General features: G+C 38.3%; 1 protein-coding gene across 3 annotated transcripts in view; it reads left to right on the top strand.

Moving 5' to 3' along the window:
- The window catches only part of LOC124161856 (transient-receptor-potential-like protein), a 63,154-nt gene that overhangs the window by 24,488 nt on the left and 17,618 nt on the right, over positions 1–21,048 (top strand). For all 3 annotated transcript variants that reach the window (XM_046538077.1, XM_046538078.1, XM_046538079.1), the window contains 9 exons: positions 1,538–1,621; positions 2,555–2,673; positions 4,103–4,343; positions 5,793–5,935; positions 7,543–7,744; positions 9,320–9,490; positions 12,647–12,881; positions 13,748–13,900; positions 17,748–18,003. In XM_046538077.1, coding sequence (XP_046394033.1) covers positions 1,586–1,621; positions 2,555–2,673; positions 4,103–4,343; positions 5,793–5,935; positions 7,543–7,744; positions 9,320–9,490; positions 12,647–12,881; positions 13,748–13,900; positions 17,748–18,003 — 1,556 coding nt within the window. In that variant the 5' untranslated portion in view covers positions 1,538–1,585. The remainder of the gene's footprint in view (positions 1–1,537; positions 1,622–2,554; positions 2,674–4,102; positions 4,344–5,792; positions 5,936–7,542; positions 7,745–9,319; positions 9,491–12,646; positions 12,882–13,747; positions 13,901–17,747; positions 18,004–21,048) is intronic.

The raw sequence follows: 21,048 nt of genomic DNA on the forward strand, positions 1-21,048 counted from the left end.
AATGTTTTATTTTTATTTACAGTTCAACAAATGTTTTATTATTAGCGGCTGCGTAGATCTATTTATAAATACTTATTTCCTTGCTTTTGCAACGTAGTTAGTATTGTTCCATTTAGTGTACCTAAATTTCCCAGAAGCCGTGCATTACTCTGCCGCCTTCCATTGAAGTTGTGATAGTTATGTATCGAATTCCATTTCTAGAATTAATCATTTTTACCGCCTGGCCTTATAATTGAGGATCCTGTTTCATCCCAAATATAGAAGTAAAAAACAACTATTACTTAATCATCAACAAATGTATGCTATTAATTATATTGAATTATTTTTTTGTGCTGGTCGAGGAAAGAAATAAATATTCAGATCAAAGCCAACGTTTTCGGCGAGTCCATTCGCCATATTTAGGACTAAAATCAAGATTTTTAAAATATGAAATCATACAATTACTGTGACCAAACTTCAGGATCCGTGTGATTGAACGATTCACAACTACGACAACTCAAACGAATTTCTTTCATTATAATGGATCCTCAATAATGGTCACAGTAATTACATGATCATCATATTCAACAATCAACAATCCTATCATTGGTTTAACGCAGCTCTCCGCTTAATTCTCCTAGCAGTTTATCTTTCCACACGCATGTATTACCTCTATTTCAAATCTCTTATACCCTTTTCCATGCATTTCAATAAAGGTCATCCTTTTCCGTTCTTGCCACCTACTAGTCCCTCGGGCGTTGTCTTCATCAGTCCATCACGTCTCCAGATATGGCAGATTAGGTTTATTCGCCTTCTTACCAAGGTTTTCAGGAAGCATCTCACCTACTCCTCTTAGAACTTCCTCATTACTTACTAGGTCAATCAATTTTTATCCTCATCATTCTACTGTAGCACCATATTTCGGGAGTCTCCACATTTTTGCGCTGCTGTCACTGACCGTGCCACACTGTGTAGAGAAGTATATTCCAAACTCACAAAATTCGAAGATTCAAGCGTGATGGACTGAATTGTTCCATGCGTAGAAGTATTTACATCGACATTCCATATTTAAATTCCGATAAATTGTTTCCTTAATTCAGAACTTACATTTGGAGTGCAAGTGGGGCATGGACAATGGCAGCAGCGGAGAAATCAATAATGAAGGTTTTCGAAATGTGGTGATACGGAAGAATCTTACTATACATTATTATTTTAAAAAAAAAGGATTAGAGTACGCACTAAAGATGGCAGGTAAATTAGTCATATCCTTAGCTATGCCCTGAATGAAATTCCTTTCCCTGACCAAAACTCCAAAAACATTCTTAAATAAAAACTACTGTTTACTAAATTGAGTAGAAAACGAGATACAATCTGAAGAAAGATTTGATGCTTTCCCGGCGAATGATGTGAGTAAACTTCTCTCGGGTTTCCCACCGGGTTAAAGGCTTCATAATGGAGATACAATCTCTTTTAATCTGACATAAGCAAAAAAATAGTAAATAAATCTCCCGTCCACATCCCCGATAGTAATTTCACTCTCTGTTCCCTTATTCAACAGGACCAGACAGCCCAGGCACTGCGGCAGATTGCCCTCGAATAGATCAAAATGGCGGAGGAGAAGAAGGATTTGGACATGGAGGAAGTAAGTCGACTCTCTCACTTTAATCACCATCACCAAAAGTCATTAATCTTGTAAAAAAATATTAATTATTTAAATAAAAAACACTATTCGACATCTTGGTATCACTCAGTTGACAAAACTGATCCATGCATCTATCAATTTTGCAGCATATGTAAGAGATGACAGAGGGCCGTAAGAATAAATCAAGTTCCCTTTGCATACCATGATATTGTGCCAAATCGATTTTTCGGGTTGAATTGATAATTACATGCAGGTGGATGGCATTCCAATGGAACATGTGGGATAAAGTACACAGTTCACCGTAGGAAACAAAGCAATTTAAGGGAGCCTCCCAGAAATCCATGCGGCTATGAATCCTTTTTAAATTGCAATCTCACCTCATGCAGGTGCAGCACAGTTAATGAAAACATTGTGTAATTCCATAGTCCATTGCAATATCTTCCAACTGATTCCATAATAAAATCAGTACGGCAGAGGTAAATTTGAATTTTCCCCTTTCAGAGAATCATAGAAGAGATTGAAAACCTTTTTGGAACTTCGGCTTCAGAGCCTCGCTCGATTCGGGGCAATACTTTTGTGTTTGACTCCAAAATTCATTGATGCCATTGTCAACCAAATGTTCTTACACTCTTGCCCTAATCAAAACACTATCTCAAGTAATATACAGAAATAAAAAATTAAATTTTGACTACCACAAATGGTCAAAAGTCCGTTAATGCTATTTCCATTAAAATGGAACTGCTTTATTTTCATGTCAATAGTTTGCTCAAAAGTAGACAAAAAATATTCTAGCCATAATAAGAGAGTTTAAAGGTAACCTATTAAGTAACGGAAGTGAATCACTGTTATTTTAGGATTTTCAAACTGTAGCAACGACTAATTAACACTTAATTTATAAAATAAATATTCTCAACCAACATTTTCAATTTGTAGGGGGGTAAGTCTTCCCGGAGATGTAGCATTAAAATGCCTGACTTGCCGAAACCACTGAACTTAGAAGAAAAGAAATTCCTTTTGGCTGTGGAACGCGGAGATATTGCAAATGTAAAGCGGTGAGTATAGATATTTTTATCATCTTATCCATTAAAAAGCGTTCATTTTACGCGTAATTTCCCATACAGTCAAGGAATGCAAATAGGCAATAATTGAAGGGGCCGGGTTAAAAGAGTGCCAAGCATCATGTCTAGTGTTTAGAGATATTCTCATTTTTAAGATTGGTCAAATCCATAAATCTTTGTAATTTTTTAACAACCAATAATTTACACCATAGCATTAAGTCTATATATAATTAAATGTGAAATTAAATAATAAGTTGGAGCTTGTAGTTCATATTTTTCCTCAAAATAGCGTGGGCAGCTCAGTTTGGCCAAAAATGATAGTACCCCTCCAATTCATGGTCCGAACAAAACATGGGGAAGAGATCTTAGCCAAAAGATTTAGTTAACCTAACGTAGTCGTGATAGAAAATTAGTTTCTTGTATCTTTATAATCTATTAAATGGATATTTTAAATAAGTTTTTTATCATCTACTACTATTCCTATAACCTGCACACTATTAACTTTCGGGTCAATTATAAACTACTCGCCGATTTACAGCACATCTTAGCCTATTTATGGCTTCAGTATAGAGTAATTACAGTGCCTAAAAGTTATTCTCCTTACGATAAATATTTATTCCAACAAAGATACACTTAAGACCTTGGGTCTCGAAGAATAAGGACAGCATCGGAGATCGGAAAAAATGCAGAATTTTGCTAAACCTTGGTTTTCAGCTTCATTCTTAGTTTAAAATTTAATTTTCAATCATTAATTTGTTCCGTCTGATAAACGAGGTCCGACGAAATCTACAAATGACGTTCGGTGTAAAATTTTCATAAACACCTATCACTGTTAGGAGCTGAAAGAATTATAATTTTTCTATGTCGTAATTGATTCATTCGGCGCCGTCTCTTGCCCTACTTCCCGTCCACCTATTTTCCAATAGTTGTTTTCAACATATAACTCGAGTAGTAATACAATGACTATCTCTTAACCCTTTCTTACCCAGAGCTGCTTCTGGGAGAAATTAAATTTCAAGACTTCTCATTTTAAAAAAGTGAAAATTTTCTACTCAATCGTAATTATTGCTGCAGCTACCTATCTCACCATCAAACTTTACAGCAGAAAAGTACACGAAGTTTAAATCTTTCCTGAATAGAACTGAAAATAAATACACTTTTTATGTTACTTAGAAGCAATATATGCATGTGTGTACCGTCAAAAAACACGTCCACCCTTTGCGGCTGCCAAAGAAAAAGAGAACACTGAATGCAGCTGAAATTTTTATCATACTTCAGCGGCATGTGTACCAGCATAATAAAGAAATTGATTATGGGACTCTTCAAAACCCGTGATATTCGCGTAATTTTCTGTCCGCATCTCGCACTTGTCGCAGATGGCCGTGAGCGTGGCTTTCGAACACTTGTGGCTCCTCGTTCGCAGGATGATCCAGAGGTCTCACCGCCACCCGGGGACCATCAACATCAACTGCGTGGACCCGCTGGGTCGCGGCGCGCTGCTCATGGCCATCGACAACGAGAACCTCGAGATGGTGGAGCTGCTGGTGGTGCTGGGCATCGAGACCAAGGACGCGCTGCTGCACGCCATCAACGCGGAGTTCGTCGAAGCCGTGGAACTGCTGCTGGAGCACGAGGAACTCATCCACCGCGACGGGGAGCCATACGTAAGTGCCCACTTACGCACACATGAATTGCCGTGAGAAAAAAATCCCCCTAGACCGGGAATCGAACCGCAAACCTTTGGATTTCCGTGCCACTGCGCAGAGCACAACGCTATCCAGGTTCCTGAGTTCCCATGGAAATTGTACCGAGGCTCATGGTACTGGATGTTATGCCCTCGCGGTGCATCTAAGATGGCAACGAGAGTTGGCATTAGCAACTGGTTGTGGCTTTCTTGAAGTCCTCTGTCCCTCGCGTTTTTTTTTACATTTCATTACGTTGAATCGATTCTATGAAGTCACGCCCGAGACAACGAATTATAACAACTCTCATTAGAATATTTTCTATCATTCAATAGAATTATATTTTTCTAATTAATTTATTAAACCAAAAATATTTGAAATTTCATAAATTTGGCAAACGTTGTTTTGATTCTCCACCTATTTACTCTAAACTTCGGTTCCATGATTGATTTTAAAAAGACAAGCATTAACTAACGTAAGTAAATTCATTAAGAAATCGATCAAATCTCATTCAGTGAGAGAAAGGAACCACTAAACGGCTTATTTGACAGACCTAAAACAGAAATTCACCTTATCCATGCACAAGTCGCTCATTCAGAGACGATTTTGACATTGTTTGGCATTGCAATGACCCCAAGCAGTAACTCTATGGCGAATACAAAGTCGGCTATAATTTTACTGTCTGCCACCCATCAGTATCCAATTCACAATTCCCGGCATTCTTTCCATGCCTTCGTTACCCTATCAAATTTTCCTTTTTTAATATTCCTCAATAGTTTAAATCATTTAGCTCTTGCATGAAGAAGTACCAAACTACGCGGTAAGAATCACCCATTGTATGTAAATAAAATAAACAACAGCTTGCCTTTCCAGTAAGTACAAAATAGAACTAATGTATTATGGCATCCATTTTTCTCCCATGGGAAATTCTTCCACAAAGTTAACGTCGAAATTTTGGCGAACAAAGTTAAAATTTTCTAATAAAAATTAGTAATATTTTTCCTTTCAAACTAATTAACTTCAAAAACTATAGAAACGAGATCCAGAACCATTTGAGTGTATTCGTCACTATAACTTCACATTTATATCAGTCAATGCATAATGTTATAAGATGAAATTTCACCTTTTAACAAACGAGTATATACATAAATATAAGGGATTTATGCATCACACAACTATCTTGCGTTAACAATAAAAATATGTTTACTAGTAAGCGAGGTAATGCCTATCAATTTCAATTTTATCAGCTTCAATAACTTCAAGACTATTATTTATTATTATTACTTTACTTATTACTATTTATTACTATTACGCTTTGGGGATCTTTAATAACCACTTTAACTCTTCAATTATCGCATGAATGAACGATTTGATATGTACATTAACACAATTTATTATATACTTTATTTAACAAATCATCTTTTCTAACAGAGTTGGGAACGAATGGATTGGAACACCGCATCCTTTTCACCAGACATCACTCCTTTGATTTTGGCGGCCCACAAGAACAACTACGAGATCCTGAAAATTCTTCTGGATCGTGGAGCTACTCTACCGATGCCTCATGACATCAAGTGAGACCCTTAATTATCTAATTCTCAGCCTAAATCCTCAAATAAGTACATGCAGTACATTGTACGAAAATTCCACAGAGGAAAAAAAATCATTCGCCTTGACCGATATTCGGACTCGGTTCCCCCGATATATGGTCGAGTGCCTAAGCCTACCAAGCTACCGAGGAAATTTGTGGACTACACCGGACAATATGGTCTTGATTACTGAGCATATGATGCTACAGTCCAAGTCGAGCGCTTTGCGCCACAGTCGGAGATCAAGGCCCGAACTTTGAACACTATAAAGGTTTTTGCTCTTGACTCAAGGCTTTGGTGCAGTTCGCACGACTTTGACTGCTAGTCGCATGATATGCTCAACGATCCAGACCATCTTGTCCGGTATAGTCCACAAATTTCCTCAAAGGAGAATTACACCTCGGTATCATAACTGGCTGAAGCAATAAACCGGAAATTGGGGGATCCGCGTACGCATCACGGCGAACGAATTTTTTCTCTGTGTAATCTTCGGGTAAGAAGAAGCTTCTTTATCTTTCCAAGTAAAAGAAGCATCTCTATCTTTGACAACGAGTGACAGCAATAATAAGTGTAGATTGTAAATATAATTAGTAACATTGGCGAGTGAGTTTGAAATGTAATGCCATTTCAATTCGCATTGCGTCTAAGGAAGAACTTTATTAGAACAATTATTGTTCGGGGAATCAGTTGGACGAATCCCCAGCCAAAAACACTAATAATTAAAATTACTTAAGAAGCTCGGTGGTCTGAGAAATCTGCCGGAAACCAGATAGTCCGTAGTTATTTTCCCGTACGAGGTGATATTTTTTCCATGTGTTCTTGACCATAATTTCATCTCCGAATTCACTTTTTGTGCTCTCTTATCAAAATGTGGCTTCAGTAGGAGTGCTGTCTACCTAACGGATTGATTATACATTTTTTTTCATGGAAATTTATGTATATTTCACCGCAGTTGACGCAGTCGGCTTCGCAATGTAACACTAACGGAATATCAATGCCAACCACCTGTTCCACAGATAGGTTGAGTCTGCTGCGCAACCGGTCGTTGCCTCATAGTCTATGTTGTGGCGCTGTTTCCCGTCATAGTACAGCACATGTTGCTGGTTGCTAGGGCTTTGCAAAGGACTGCAGTGCAAGTGGGGAGAAATGAATAAATTATGGCTTGCCACAGTTTTTCTCCCGTTTTGTGGGCAGGCTTTTTTTGACCCGTTTTCGCGTGTTTTTTTTTTTTTTTTTTTTGCCCGCAACTTTACGCGATGTCGAGCAAACAGCAATGGGACCAAGTCTAAAATGTGCGTGCATAGATTTTGCGTCAAACGCAAACTATGCGATGTATTTTCGAAAGCACGCATCGTGACATGCGAGCACAAATTTACTCGTCTCACGACCTGCACCTACGGGATTGAATTTTTTGTTTGCATTCAATGCGAACGGAGCACTTGGATTCCAATCCACGAATTCCTTTCCTGCTAGTGGATTACGTTCGATTCATACAGGCTAACACGCAACTGACTAATTATTATATATAAATTGAGGTTTAGTGATCAAAGTATAAGGATTTACGCTCCGTTTATTCGCTTGTTCCGTTGCAGGTGTGGCTGCGAGGAGTGCATCCGTTCGTCGCAGAAGGATTCGCTGATGCATTCCCAATCTCGAGTGAACGCGTACCGCGCCCTCGCCTCGCCATCGCTCATCGCCCTCTCCTCCGCAGACCCCATCCTCACCGCCTTCGAGCTCTCGTGGGACCTCAGGAACCTCGCCTTCGCCGAACCCGAGTGCAAGCAGGAATACATGGTGAGTACTCGTATAATAAAGGGCGTGTTCATCACATGACGGAAATTTTTAGTGATTTTGGAAAACAAATATTTATTTATTCGTCCGCATTAATGTTGCCGCCTTTACAAAAGTCCCCATTAGAAAAAATGCACATTTGACGGCGCTACTATTTCTTTTTTATTTCTTACGAGCATGCTGCGCCCGCTCCCAGCGGGCTTCCCCCGCTCTTTTCAATGCAGGTCCACGTAGGAATTGGCGCGTTTCTAATTTTAAAATGTAGAAAAAAAGGCAAGGTCTTATGAATAAATTTAATTGGAATGTTCATGTACAAATTGAGGTCAGAGGACCTCTTTAAACACAACATTGGAAGTAATTACACTATCCTCTGTTGAACGCACATGATGACTCATGCTTACGTATCAACAGGAGACTTGAATGTGGAATCAGCCGCATTTTGATCAAAGTTATTTAAAGAATGCGAGATATTATTGCAAATGAACAGATGTATCAGTTTGTGCGCCGTTAACGTCAGGAATATTTACTGTTTTTTTATTATTTAAAAACCAATTTTAGGAAACAATAGCAATATTTAGGAAGTAAGATATGCCGTCGCATGTTCTCTGATAAATTCTGTGCATTTTGGTACCTCGTTTGTAGTTTGGTTGCGTATAAGTTGAGAAAAAGGTATCTATACAGTAGAAATAATATAGAAGATTGAATTTTCTTTTGTTGATCTAATTTTCTTTGTAATTAATCATTCAGCTTAATTAAACGAGATCTTTTAGCTAGTATCAACAATACGATTGCGCAATCTCACCCATTTTGCGATCAATTGTTTTAGACTAGGGGTCTCCAATTTACTAGGCCACGAGGGCCACATTCCAAGTTCCGAATCGCCCCGCGGGCCGGATAGCAAATTTGCCGATGACTGAAGTATTCGATACCAACGTCTACTGAAGTATCCGGTGGCGTATTTCTTAGTTACGAACAGTTAAGGCGACTTTGACGCGTAGTACAGCGCTGCAACGCTCTTAGCGGCGTCTCACAGAGTTAAACGAGCGAGAATCGTGCGCTACTTGAAACGAGTGCGCGGTCCGGATGAAAGTCCTCCGCGGGCCGTATTTTGGAGACCCCTGTTTTAGACGATTATAATCGCACATTTTGGTTTGGCATAACCCTAATGACTTAATGTCCTTAAATATCCACAGCATTAAATTAAATGCCGAAAAGGCTGAATACCCAAGAAAAACCGTTTTCATGGCTCCTGCTCGGTGCAACCAAAAAAATTTTTGCGTTGCCATAGATCAGTAACTAAGGAGTTGCGATCCGATGTTCATAGGACAAAAAATGCTTTAAATTGTCCCCTGACACTTCCCTGAAGTATCCCCTAGCACTTCACTGAAGTATCCCCTACCACTTTCTGAAGTATTGATGATTCCTCCTGAAATACCCTGTATGATTGGCACATTTTATGGAGACCAAAAATAACGATCTTCCACATACTGAGAGTAATAAAATGGAAAACTGCCCAAGGGCTTGCTTACATTTGCCTCTCTTCGTGGGTCTAAATATTCATTTCTCTTTCCGTCCCAGGATCTCCGGAGGCAGTGCCAGAAGTTGGCTGTCGATCTGCTCCAGAACACCAGGAGCTCCACGGAACTCGCCGTTCTCCTGAACCACGACCCGGATAGCCCACCCTACGAGGATGGAGAACACATGAAACTGGCCCGTCTGGAACTCGCTATCAATTACAAGCAGAAGAAGGTGAGATATTGTTCACAAATTAGAAAATCAAATATCCGCAATTACTTAGAGAGACAGTAAAAGTTAATCATTATTAAGGGAGATTTTCGATCCATTTGGATCCTTTCACTGTAAAACCGAATCCCAGGAATAGGGAAATTCGCGAGATATCAGTCAACGCTCTTTCAAATCCACGAATATTACAAAATAGGATCCTCAAGTCGGCCTAATTATGTGTTTAACCGCGCATTTAAACGGGTTTACAGAAGTCGCCGCTCTCGCGTCGCTGACGGAAAAATTGATCCGTGTTTCACGGGGAAATAAGATATAATTCGGGGTGTTAGCCGAAATTTATACACATGACGATCTGTTCAATCGAATTCATAATTCTTCAATGTAACTGCTCGCAATTGCAAGCATTTGTACTACACAATATTGGAAAAAGTGGATCGCATTGCAGTCATCACCGTGCCACGGCCATTTTTTAAAACCGATTAAAATTCAACCGAAGTGGCAACAGAAATCAACTTTCTTTAGGATGAAGTTGGGCCTCTTCTACGCAGTACCCTTGTTCAAATCACTCAATCGCCCAGGTAGTTGTCATGCATTCAAGAGGAAATAAAATATTAGACCTTTTGGGAGTAAGTCATCCAAAGTAGATATAAACAAATCCATATCTGAGGTGGTATAAGTGATCACAGAGTAATTTTTGCAACGTTAAAATTAAAAATAGAGTTAGCTTTAAAACCAAAAAGAAATATTTATTCATTTGATGAATGCAACTTGACTATATTTGGCGAGATACTTAATGATTCATAAACGGACTATTTAGTTAAAGCGGGCTGGATTAAAACTACTACACAGGAATTGATTTAAAAAACTGTACAGAAATCTACGGCAAACAAAAAAATTAACAACACCCGTCATCTTTCACTTTGATTACTGTAACTACAAAATAACATAGTCGATACCAATGAATCAAAATACACCCTTTATAACTTTTTTGTCATACTTTTGGGTCATAAATTAGGATCATGAATGCTCACCATTCCATCGCAAACGCACAACATTTCAGTATTTGACTATGTTTCATTTGGCGTAACTCCCTATTCACTAAATCGAAAGACGAGCGAGCTCACTCATATCAACGATATATGTATATTACCCAACATCTACATTCTCAAGCCGCCTCAATAGGCGTGTGGCGGGGGTGATAGGACACCAGCCGTTATCAAATAAATAGGGAATGCTCTAAAGGCCGTTTTACACGGGGCACGGAATTGCGCAGGTTAGAACTGCATTAATTTCTCTTTATGGCGTGAAATTGCGCCAATGCACGAACTAAATTAGAACAGGGGCTATTTTGCAATCTCACGTCCACGCATTCTCGCATGTGTTCTAGCAGTTCACCGCTTTACACTTCGCAATTTGGACTGCGCCTTCGTACACACGTCAGATTGTGCAAGTACGTACCCCGTGTAAAACGGCCTCTGTGAAGTTCCGCCTAGCATTTATTGAATTCCTTTATTGTTTGAGGGAAAAACGAATTCCCACACCTATCAGTTCGGCAAAATGCATCTCTTAATTTATCGCTTCTGTCGGTTCTGGAAATATAGTGTGCTTCTAATATGATGTTCTCCGTGTCGCTCTGAAAGATATCTACTCTCGATTGCTCAAGCAATCTAAGCCTAGTGCGCAGCCTCCGAGTCTCAAGCGGCTCCAGCCTGATTCTTTTAACATCTGTTCAACGCTTTCTGTACCCCCGCAGCATTTTTTGACGAATCGCACACCTTTCCTTTGTATTTTATTAAATTAACGGATTAAGTCTTTCTGCACTGGACCTCTCATTACCGCTACATATTCAAGGCGTGGCCGGACAAGTGCGAAATAGCGCCTCACTTCAAATTTTTCATACGAGAAATCCAAGGACACAACATCCTGGCTGCGGTCATTTTCCAGAGTAACACAAGAGTTTCATTCCGAATCCATTTTTCAGGATTTTTACTGGGATATACCTAAGTATCTATTAGAAATCTCATCGATGAGTAGAAATCTGCTGGATTTATCATCGAGACTGGGAGAAATTCCGAAGCATGAGATGAAGTTTGATTTCGTATCCTGTAAGTTATGCCACATTCACACTAATCCTGTCAATGAGGATGCATAATACGTAGGATACATCCAAAAGATAACTTTTCTTTCCTTAAACTTTTTTTTAACACTTGAAGAGTGCCGGGGAGCGCGTTTCGCGAGAGATAGGAGGAGCGCGATTGCGCAATGTCACTCTTACATGCTGATAGTTCACTAGTCATTCAATATTCATTTCATTTTAACATAAAATATTTTCTTTAAATTATAAAAATTAGTTCATATTACCAAAAATTCGTCAAATAATACATTAAAGAGGTGAAACCACATTTAATAAAGATTTCCTTAAGTTTTTTAATATATGCCTTTCGTCATTTTGAGACCTAATTTTTTTTTGCTAACCTACTGCAAAATCAGCAAAAATGCCTCGGCGCTTTTAACAAGGTACCTAAAAAATCGGTTGGCTCTCAAAGGGTTAATTTTGATTAGCATTACGTAATTTCCCATACGCCTGTATATTAATTTCTATATTTTAAATGTATTGAGCTGTTAAGAATTTAATATCCCGATACTAACAGCTACTCAAAGAGATATTCTTAATGACAGAATTTTAACACTAGCATACTGAGGAACAAAAAATAGCAAAAATTGACAATTAGAAGAATTCCCCTTCCCCTCCTGTTCAATTGTTGTGAGACCCTACTTAAGTATATATACCGCCATGTATGTATACCTTTTTGTTCACCTCTTGATAATGACCTGAAAAAGTCGAAACGGGCTTATTTTTTTAATACTGTGTGGAATACAACAGAATTGTACTTTTTAATCTATGATTAAAGGATTATCTTTAAAGTTCCTTTTTTGGCCCAGAGATTTGTAAATTATAATTGGATCTAAAGTCATTGATCGCTAATTGCATTTTATTTCTATCTCCCTTAGTTCGTCGCCCACCAAAACATTCAGCAACTCTTGGCAACTCTTAATTAAAAGATTACCTCTAAAGTTCCTTTTTTGGCCCAGAAATTAGTAAATTATAATTGGATCTAAATTCATTGATCGCTAATTGCATTTTATTTCTATCTCCCTTAGTTCGTCGCCCACCAAAACATTCAGCAACTCTTGGCTGCCATTTGGTACGACGGCCTTCCTGGTTTCCGAAGAAAGCCAATGCTACAGCAGTGCATGGAGATCGCCAGCATCGCCCTCCTCTTCCCATTCTACTGCGTGCTCTACATGGTCGCCCCGAACACAGCCAAAGGAAAATTGATGAGAAAACCATTCATGAAGTTCTTGATCCACGCTTCGTCCTACCTCTTCTTCCTGTGTAAGCAGCTTCATTTAATGTCTTGGACAATTTAAAAAAAAAACTGTGTTCGCTAACGATTACGGATAATACAATGTTTTAAAGGTGGAAACAGAACGTAGTCACCACTTAAAAATCGTTATGAAAGCCTTTTAAAAAATTAAAAAATACAATTAATTTGAAAATTCCACATTACTCATCTCCAAGAAGCTTTGATTTCAATCAGAATTCAAGTTTGACTCTAAAACACTATCATCAAAACTGATTTGGACATCAATGTATTTATCTCCATTAAAATGCGTCATAAATATGAACCAAATCATTTTTAGAGTATAACAATTAATTGCTGGAGTAAATATGGCCATATCGAGTCTCATTCTTGCAGTCATTAACGATGACCCCTAAATTTTTCATTTGAAATCTTGTCTTCGCCAAGAATAAATATTACAAGAAAAAATATGGACCATACTAAATGTAAAATAGGATGGACATAAAGTTGATGGTTTGGAATGGCTATACTCATTGGAATTAGCTGATACGTTTGAATGAATAACTTAAACTTATTCACTAGACGTTGACGTCAACCGTGGTCTGGATAAAATATAATCCTGGTAAAACACTCTGAGGAAAAACAAAATTTAAGTTATTCATTCAAAAAATAAGAAGGGCAAATTAAGTACTTCATAGCCTAACAGAAAAATCGTAGGTCTAATTAAAGGAACAATTTTGGTAATATTTATGTAATTGTAAAAGGGATTCGTACAGAAATTCTCCATAAATTTATCAGCAACGAATGACACGAAACTATGACACTGTATTCCAATTACGTACTGGCATAAAAGTATACCCACAATTACGCGATTGTTTTTTTCCTTGCAAACTTTCAGTGCTGTTGGTGCTGGTGACACAGAGGTTTGAGATCCGGATCATACAGATATTTGGGACGGAAGCGATGAGATCGCAGCTGGAAGAGGACCTCCAGCGTCAAAGAGGAAACGGGCCAACCGTCTTAGAATGCGTCGTCTTGGTCTACGTCATAGGTAACTATCATCGAAGTTATGCTCCCATTTTTAATTCACGCATTAATTCATGCGATAGAAATTGATGCATGTAACGAAGAATAATTTTAGGTAGTGAACACAATCCCTTCGTGATTATTATTTTTTTTTTATATATAATTACGCATTTTCCTGAAAATTGCCCGATTATAAGTGCCACACCTTCAAGCTTGAATGGAAGGAACCACAAGCCCTCGTGATAAAATAAAGATGAAAACTTTACACTTATTTGAATTTTAACACTTTAATGTTACAAATGACCCTTGTTTCGGCAGTTCAGTGCCATGTTCTAGGTGCACAAGTATGGAGTTAACAATTCATTTTTACAGTCTTTATATCAACTCACCAACCTGTCTGTTTGTCTGTTTGTCTGGTACAAATCTTGTAACTGAAATTTGACTCACTTCCTGTGAAGCAAAAACGCTGAAATTTTGCACACTTCTTCATTTCCGATGACAATACATGAAAATATAACTTTTTCTCTCCAACCCCCCTTTAACCACCCCCCAGTCAACCTATAGCCCCCCAAAACATGTTTTTGATCTAAGAAGTTCCAAATGGTCGATTTTCGTGTTTCGTGGCATTTTTAACATAGGGGTAGGCATTTAAAAGCATAGGGGTGGCATTTTGAAACATAGGGGGCTTACCATTCACTGAAAATTTAATAAATATAGTGACTTTTTTAATACGTCACTTTTGGTTTTTCGGGGTCACTGAGTTTTTTTGCTTTGTGTCATATATAAACGTTGCTCATCCCCTGTAATCTAAATATAAAGGCTGGTTTTTTTTTTTTTTATTTTTTATAAGAGCTTATTATTGTGAACTTCCATCCATTAAGTATTGCTTGGGATGACTTCTTACATGAAACCCATTCCCTTTATTAAGAAATAAAATATTACTCGGTAATTTTTCACAGAAATTGCTTATCTGGGGACTGAGGCTTCGACTATTTACTAATATATCCTTGTTCACTCTCTCGATGATTCTTACCCGAGGGTTGATTAGAATAGGTAAGGGTCAAGAATGTACCCAGGGTCATAACTAGGGGGGCAAGCCATGGGATTGATGAGATTATTTCCTTGAAAACATAGTTTTATTTTAGTTACATATCTTATACTAATATATATCATTTTTCGTGGGTTTAAAGAAAATTTGTTCAATACTTTCGTTTAAATTCAGTACTGATTTTTCTTAAACACTTTTGCGATTTTTGCTTCTAGGGGGGGGCAGCTGCCCCCCTCCCCTTCCCCTTGCTGGGTACGTCCATGGTAAGGGTATGGTCCACACTAGACTAAGCAATAGGCGTGTGAATATTACCAATTCAGGGCAATGGGGATAGTTCTTTTTCCTGGCCCATTTATACGACAGGCATGTTGGGGGTGTCCATATACTTCACCCAGGACACTCGGTGAGGCGCTCTACCCCATAGGCTACCACGCTCTCCCATCACCTTGAAAATTATTGTCTATATGCGAAAATGTTGGGTTGGTAAGAATAAAATTTAAGTGGAACACGAGAGAATTCTTTTCAAAATCTTCAACGTTTCGAAAAGAATATTTTTTTGATAAAATATGAATTTCTTTTCTAGGTAAGAAATATCGTGAGCATTGTGAACACCAGCCCTAATATTAAAATAAAAAGTGCAGCTACCTTTAATTTCATTGCGTCGAACTTCCACTGTATCTCACCTAAATCGGTTGAGCTTATCATCCTTAATTTCGGGACCAATACTTCATTGAACATGAACTCTTGGTTACAATAATATTGCACGATTGTAACATCAATTTTTGTGATCAAGGCGTACATATTTCACATTCATTTCTTTAGTGTTACGTCCCCATGACTAGCTGTGGTCTCAGAATTCCTCTTATTAGCGCACTTATTAGCGCACTTCAGAATTCCTCTTATGAGCCATCAGATGGATCCTAAAGTTACTCCAAACTCTGTAAGAAGTCGCCCCAGCCTAAAAAAAGATTTTAAAAATGTACTTCGACGTAAGTTTTAACTATTTATTTGTGGAAGAAAATGATTCAAAATTATCTTCAACTCCAAAATATTGGGAAAAACGCGTTAAATTGGTTTTGGAAAAAAAAACAGCGTTTTAAGTCAAATATGTGTGATGGAATTGTGGCATTAGAATATTTAAAAAGACAAATTTGTTTCGCATTTGGTCACGTTTTGTTTTACAACGCGACCGAGAAAGAATGCCTGAAAAGTTTTATTACTAGGATGTGGTACAGCATAAAAGGTGATGGATTGCAAAAATTAGTTAAGAAGCGTAGTTTTTTTTTCAGACTGAGTCGTAAAAAAATGAATTTCCAAGACAGGAACAATATTAAAATATCATCACGGTGGCTTCCTCGATGATTAAATTAATAATCGGTTTTCGGGTTAATGCCACGTCGACTCATTTTTGGTGGACGACAGTTTCGGGCGCATTCCAGCTCGCGGGTCCAAATGATCTACAGAGCTTCTATTCTTTATATACAGGGTGGGGCAACATAATTTACTTTTTTTAAATGGGCGCCATTCAGTCGGTTGAAGTTTTAGCGGAGCGCTAGTGGTTTTGTTCGAGAGGCATGACTATAAAGTTTTGTTCCTGCAAAATTCAATCGCCATCATTCGTCGTTAAGTCGGCTCACACTTCAAGAGCTAAGGTGGCTGTTTTTAGGGAACACTTCCCTGAGCGCTTCATCTCAACTAGGGGCGATTTGAAGTGGTCGGCCCTCTCTCCCGATTGGGTCCCTTGTGATTTTTTCAATGGAATTTTTTTATACGTCATGTTTATGTGCACAGTCCAAGGACCCTGCAAGCTTTTAACACCAGCATTTGCGATGAATTTTCCAGAATACCCAGGAGCGGATCCAGGATTTCTTTCTGGGGGGGCATGAGCAAGGTCGTATCCAGGATTTCGTTCTGGGAGGGGCACAAGGATACCTCGTTATACAAAACGAACACAATGATAATGGGACTGTATAAAAAATCTTGCATATTTTTTAAGGGTCTGGAGGGGCACGTGCCCCCCTCCCCCTAGATCCGCCTATGAGCATACCCCCTGATATGCTGGTAATAGCCATGACAAACGCCAGAAAATGGTGTACTCATTGTCTGGAGAATGGGGAACGTCACCTGCTTGGCTTGGTCTTCAAAATTGTGTGAAACAGAACTTTAGATATGTGCCTGCATTATAAAAAAACAAGTAAAAAGTTTCTGATCGATACAATGGGATGTAATAAGTTTTGAAAAAAGGATATTATGTTGCCCCACCCTGTATATAAGGCTAGCCAGGCGCGCGCTGATTTGCTCGGTTTGAATTCCATTGTTGGAAGTGCCATTTGAATGATGAAGTTAAAGGATAGCCGTCCTCTCTATTGAAGTTATTTTCATGACTTGCTATTTCTATCTCCTCCCTTATCAGTCGAGGGAAATATATATTTTCTCTGGCGATGATTTTTGACTCTTGCCTCTGATGAATAGAATGGCGTGCCAAGGTTCTGACCATGCATAATCCGCAATCGCAGAAATGCGAAAAATTTTCTTTCCGGTTGCCTTACGATGTTCCTCTATTCTGCATTTGAGAGATCTAGATGTTTACCCGATGCAAGATTCACCACAGGTACACGATACTTGATATACTCCTTCATAAATGTCAGATTGGTGACGATCTTTTTCACCCCGAAATATCGTCAGAGGTTTTCTTTAAGCTTTTGGATCTTGTCAAAACGTGATTAATGACCATGATCGATGGAGCAAACTTGATCTGGATTTTTGGACTCCTTTCAGGCCCAAAATCCCATACTTAACCTGCTATTCTCTTGCGTGATTACAGGTTTTATATGGGAGGAAATCATGGAGATCGTGCAAGATGGAATAAAGAAGTACCTACGAGACTTGTGGAATTTCATCGATTTCTCTCGCAACTCTCTCTACGTCGGTGTGTTCTTCCTTAGAATTGTTGCCTACGTACAGCAGAGGAAAGAGATTGCGCTGGACCCGTCCACAGCATACGTACCCCGAGAGCAATGGGATGATTTCGACCCTCAACTCGTGGCCGAAGGTCTATTTGCCGCCGCCAACGTCTTGAGGTATGATATGCAGTCACCCTAACCTTTGATTTTTCGCAGCGAATAGGCGAAGGTCGTACAACCGAAATATACGAGTCTCCCTTAATATTTCAAACTCTATCAATTCAATCAACAATTTAAGACTATTGGAGAACGAGACCATTCTGGATATCATGGAATTCAGGGGGAATTGAATGAAAAAATAACATCCTCATGAAAGTATAGGAAAACTGAGGAAAAATCGAAACATGTTCAGGAAAACGAGGTTCACAGATAATTACTTGTCTTCGTTGTAGCTTGAATAAGAATCTCTCTGATCTAAAGGTGAAAAAAAAATGAAAAAAACTAGCAAGGATATTGAGGAAATTTCAGTTACTGATGAGGACATCTCAACCCTCACAACTCACTTGAGATTTCAATAAGGAATAGAAATAAGGATATTCGTGCTTGTCTTGTGTCCACTTACTTTGGTATCTCAAGTATGACTTTCGATTGATTTGTTGAGATATAGTCAAATGTTGTGCAATAGTTCATGATTCTAAAAAAATCATCGAAAGATTTCTTTGTAGAAAGCTGTTTCTTGCATATTTCTGCTGTGAAATAAGCTCAGTTTTGAAGCATGTCTTTATTTGGACAAAGTTCCCAAGCAAAAAAGCCATGTAGTAATGTGCTTTGGGAGTTAATCAAACTCACCCCCGATTCCTCAAAATTTTTTCCCTTGTAGCGATAGTATGCGATGCATCTGCTATGGAGAACAATAGCCAAGGAGCACCATTCCTCTGACACTTCTTCTTTCGATAAAGTTACATTTCATTACACAAAGCGATAAATTACGATGAATTTAACTTTCAGCGCTATGTAAATTAAATATATGCCAACCTTGATGAAATTTATGGCTTCCAATGTGTACAAAGTGACAACAAAATATCAGTATAGGCCATGATTCAATTAGATGTTATTGTGACTTATTTTTCCCATACATAGTAAAATAATTAATTTCATTGATTAAGATGAAAATTGCATATCGATGGCTAAGTTCTAACAACACGTATCTCAAAATTTGGCCGGCTACACACAGGTATCTTACACTAAATGTAAGTGTAATAACATTAAAAAATATAATTCAAGCAAAAAGCAACTCTTTGTTGGCAAATGTATGCTTCTTTTTCAGTTTTATGAATTTTTTGGTTTTTTATTTTAGTGTACAATTATAAAAAATTAATCGTTTTTTTTTGCTCCTCTGAAAAGTTGCTATTTGAGGTATGTGTTGTTAGAACTTAGGCATCGATATGGTCATTCTTGATTTTTTACCAATATAAGTAAGGTCAAGGACAGAAAAGGAAGACCTTGAGTATAATATATAGAACAGTTAAAGAAGGGTGTGAAAGAGAAGAAATACATACATAGGTGTGAAAAGATTAGCTGATCGGAGAAGTGGGAGGGGAGCTGCATCAAACAAATACATATTAGGATGTATTAGGAAGTGATGATGATTGAAACCAGTCGCAAAGTAACGTTTAAGTATTTTTGGAAAATTAACAGTAACTTTTTATTTATTAATAAGTGTAAATTCAACAGATTAAGCCTTTAACCCTCATATGGATTTACAAAATTAGTTACGTCGTTGGATTCTCGGCGCCGCAGCGGCGCCGCGTCATTTTTTGCTATTATCTTTCAAAGTTAGCCTGAATTTACAAGTTTTTTGATTGATAATGGTAAATACATCTATTATCTTTATTTCTTACCGTGTTTTGCTAGATTTAAACCCTTATTGTTGAAGTAATAACAAAAAAAATTGAACGCTGCATTCTTTTCCATTTCTTGCCGTAATGCTCTTTATTTCAGTTCCCTTTGTATGTTATTTTTGAGTGAAAGTTTTAATTTCGTGAGTAATTGTTGTTTGAAATATTTTTCTGATATGCAGAGCTCGGCAAAATCCGCTTTTTAATGTTTATATTGTTTATAATTTTATGTATCTAAATGCTAAAAATGATGACCAAATAAAATTCGTTTATGCCCATATGACATAATTTTGCTTCAATGCGTCCACCCATATGTTATATCTTTGCAGTGTATATAGAAGGATAAGTTATTAAACGTTAATAGATAAGTTATTAAACGGAACAGATGTAGGCTAAGTGTGAAGAGACGAGTGTAACTTTCGTGATTTTTACAAGATTCTGGCGATCAAGACAAATCTTACGAATATTCTGGGAGCTTATGTCCTGAAATTAAAAAAATCAAGTCTTATGGCTTTTGAAATATAAATAATATGGGATGATAAGCGGCGTGTCAAAGAACTCAACGCTTCTTTGGAGATGGAGCTAGAAGAGTCGGTACTCATTTCCTACCACGGAGCCCCATTCCCCCACTGGGGACGTGTAGCCCAAGCGAAAGGTTTCCTTAGATATGGACGGGTAAATGTTTTGCGTGGGAGTGCATAAGATTAGGTTTTACTCCTGGATTGGTGGGAAGTCCAAAAAAAATAAATTCTTAGAAGTATGTGTTATTGGTGGTAGAGGAGAATGAGCAGCTGCCTTTTTTTCGTCCAAATCTGCGTGAGAAACTGATGATAATATGCTCTGGGGTGACAAAAATACCCTCACTTTGGAAGGACTTCCCTTACATTTTCTTTCCGTTTCCTTTCTTAGCGTTTCACTGACCCAAACATTGAGACTCTCCATACTTTCCCACTAAGCTCCCTTATTCGTCATTCACCACCTTCTTACCCCCTCCCACAAAACTTGATTGAACTTCTCACCACCCTAATGACCCTCCGAGCTGGACCTTCTTGGAATGAAGGGAGGGCCACCGCGGGGCGTTTTGACAAGGCTTTTGTTCCCTGTCCTTCATGCAGCGTTAGAAGGATGAAGAAAAAGCAGGCTTTTGTATCTAATTGCCTCCTTGCACTCCCAACCTTTTTTGCGATAAGGATTTTCTACTCCTACCTGTCCTAACGATCTGGGTATTCCCCGATCCTTGGCAGTCTACACACTACCGCCCCTTCACCTCAAAACAACCTCCTGGCATTCCTTCTCCTTTCTCCTTCTCACTCATCCCTTTACG

Source organism: Ischnura elegans, chromosome 7, assembly GCF_921293095.1.
Source record: "Ischnura elegans chromosome 7, ioIscEleg1.1, whole genome shotgun sequence".
NCBI classification, from domain to species: domain Eukaryota; kingdom Metazoa; phylum Arthropoda; class Insecta; order Odonata; family Coenagrionidae; genus Ischnura; species Ischnura elegans.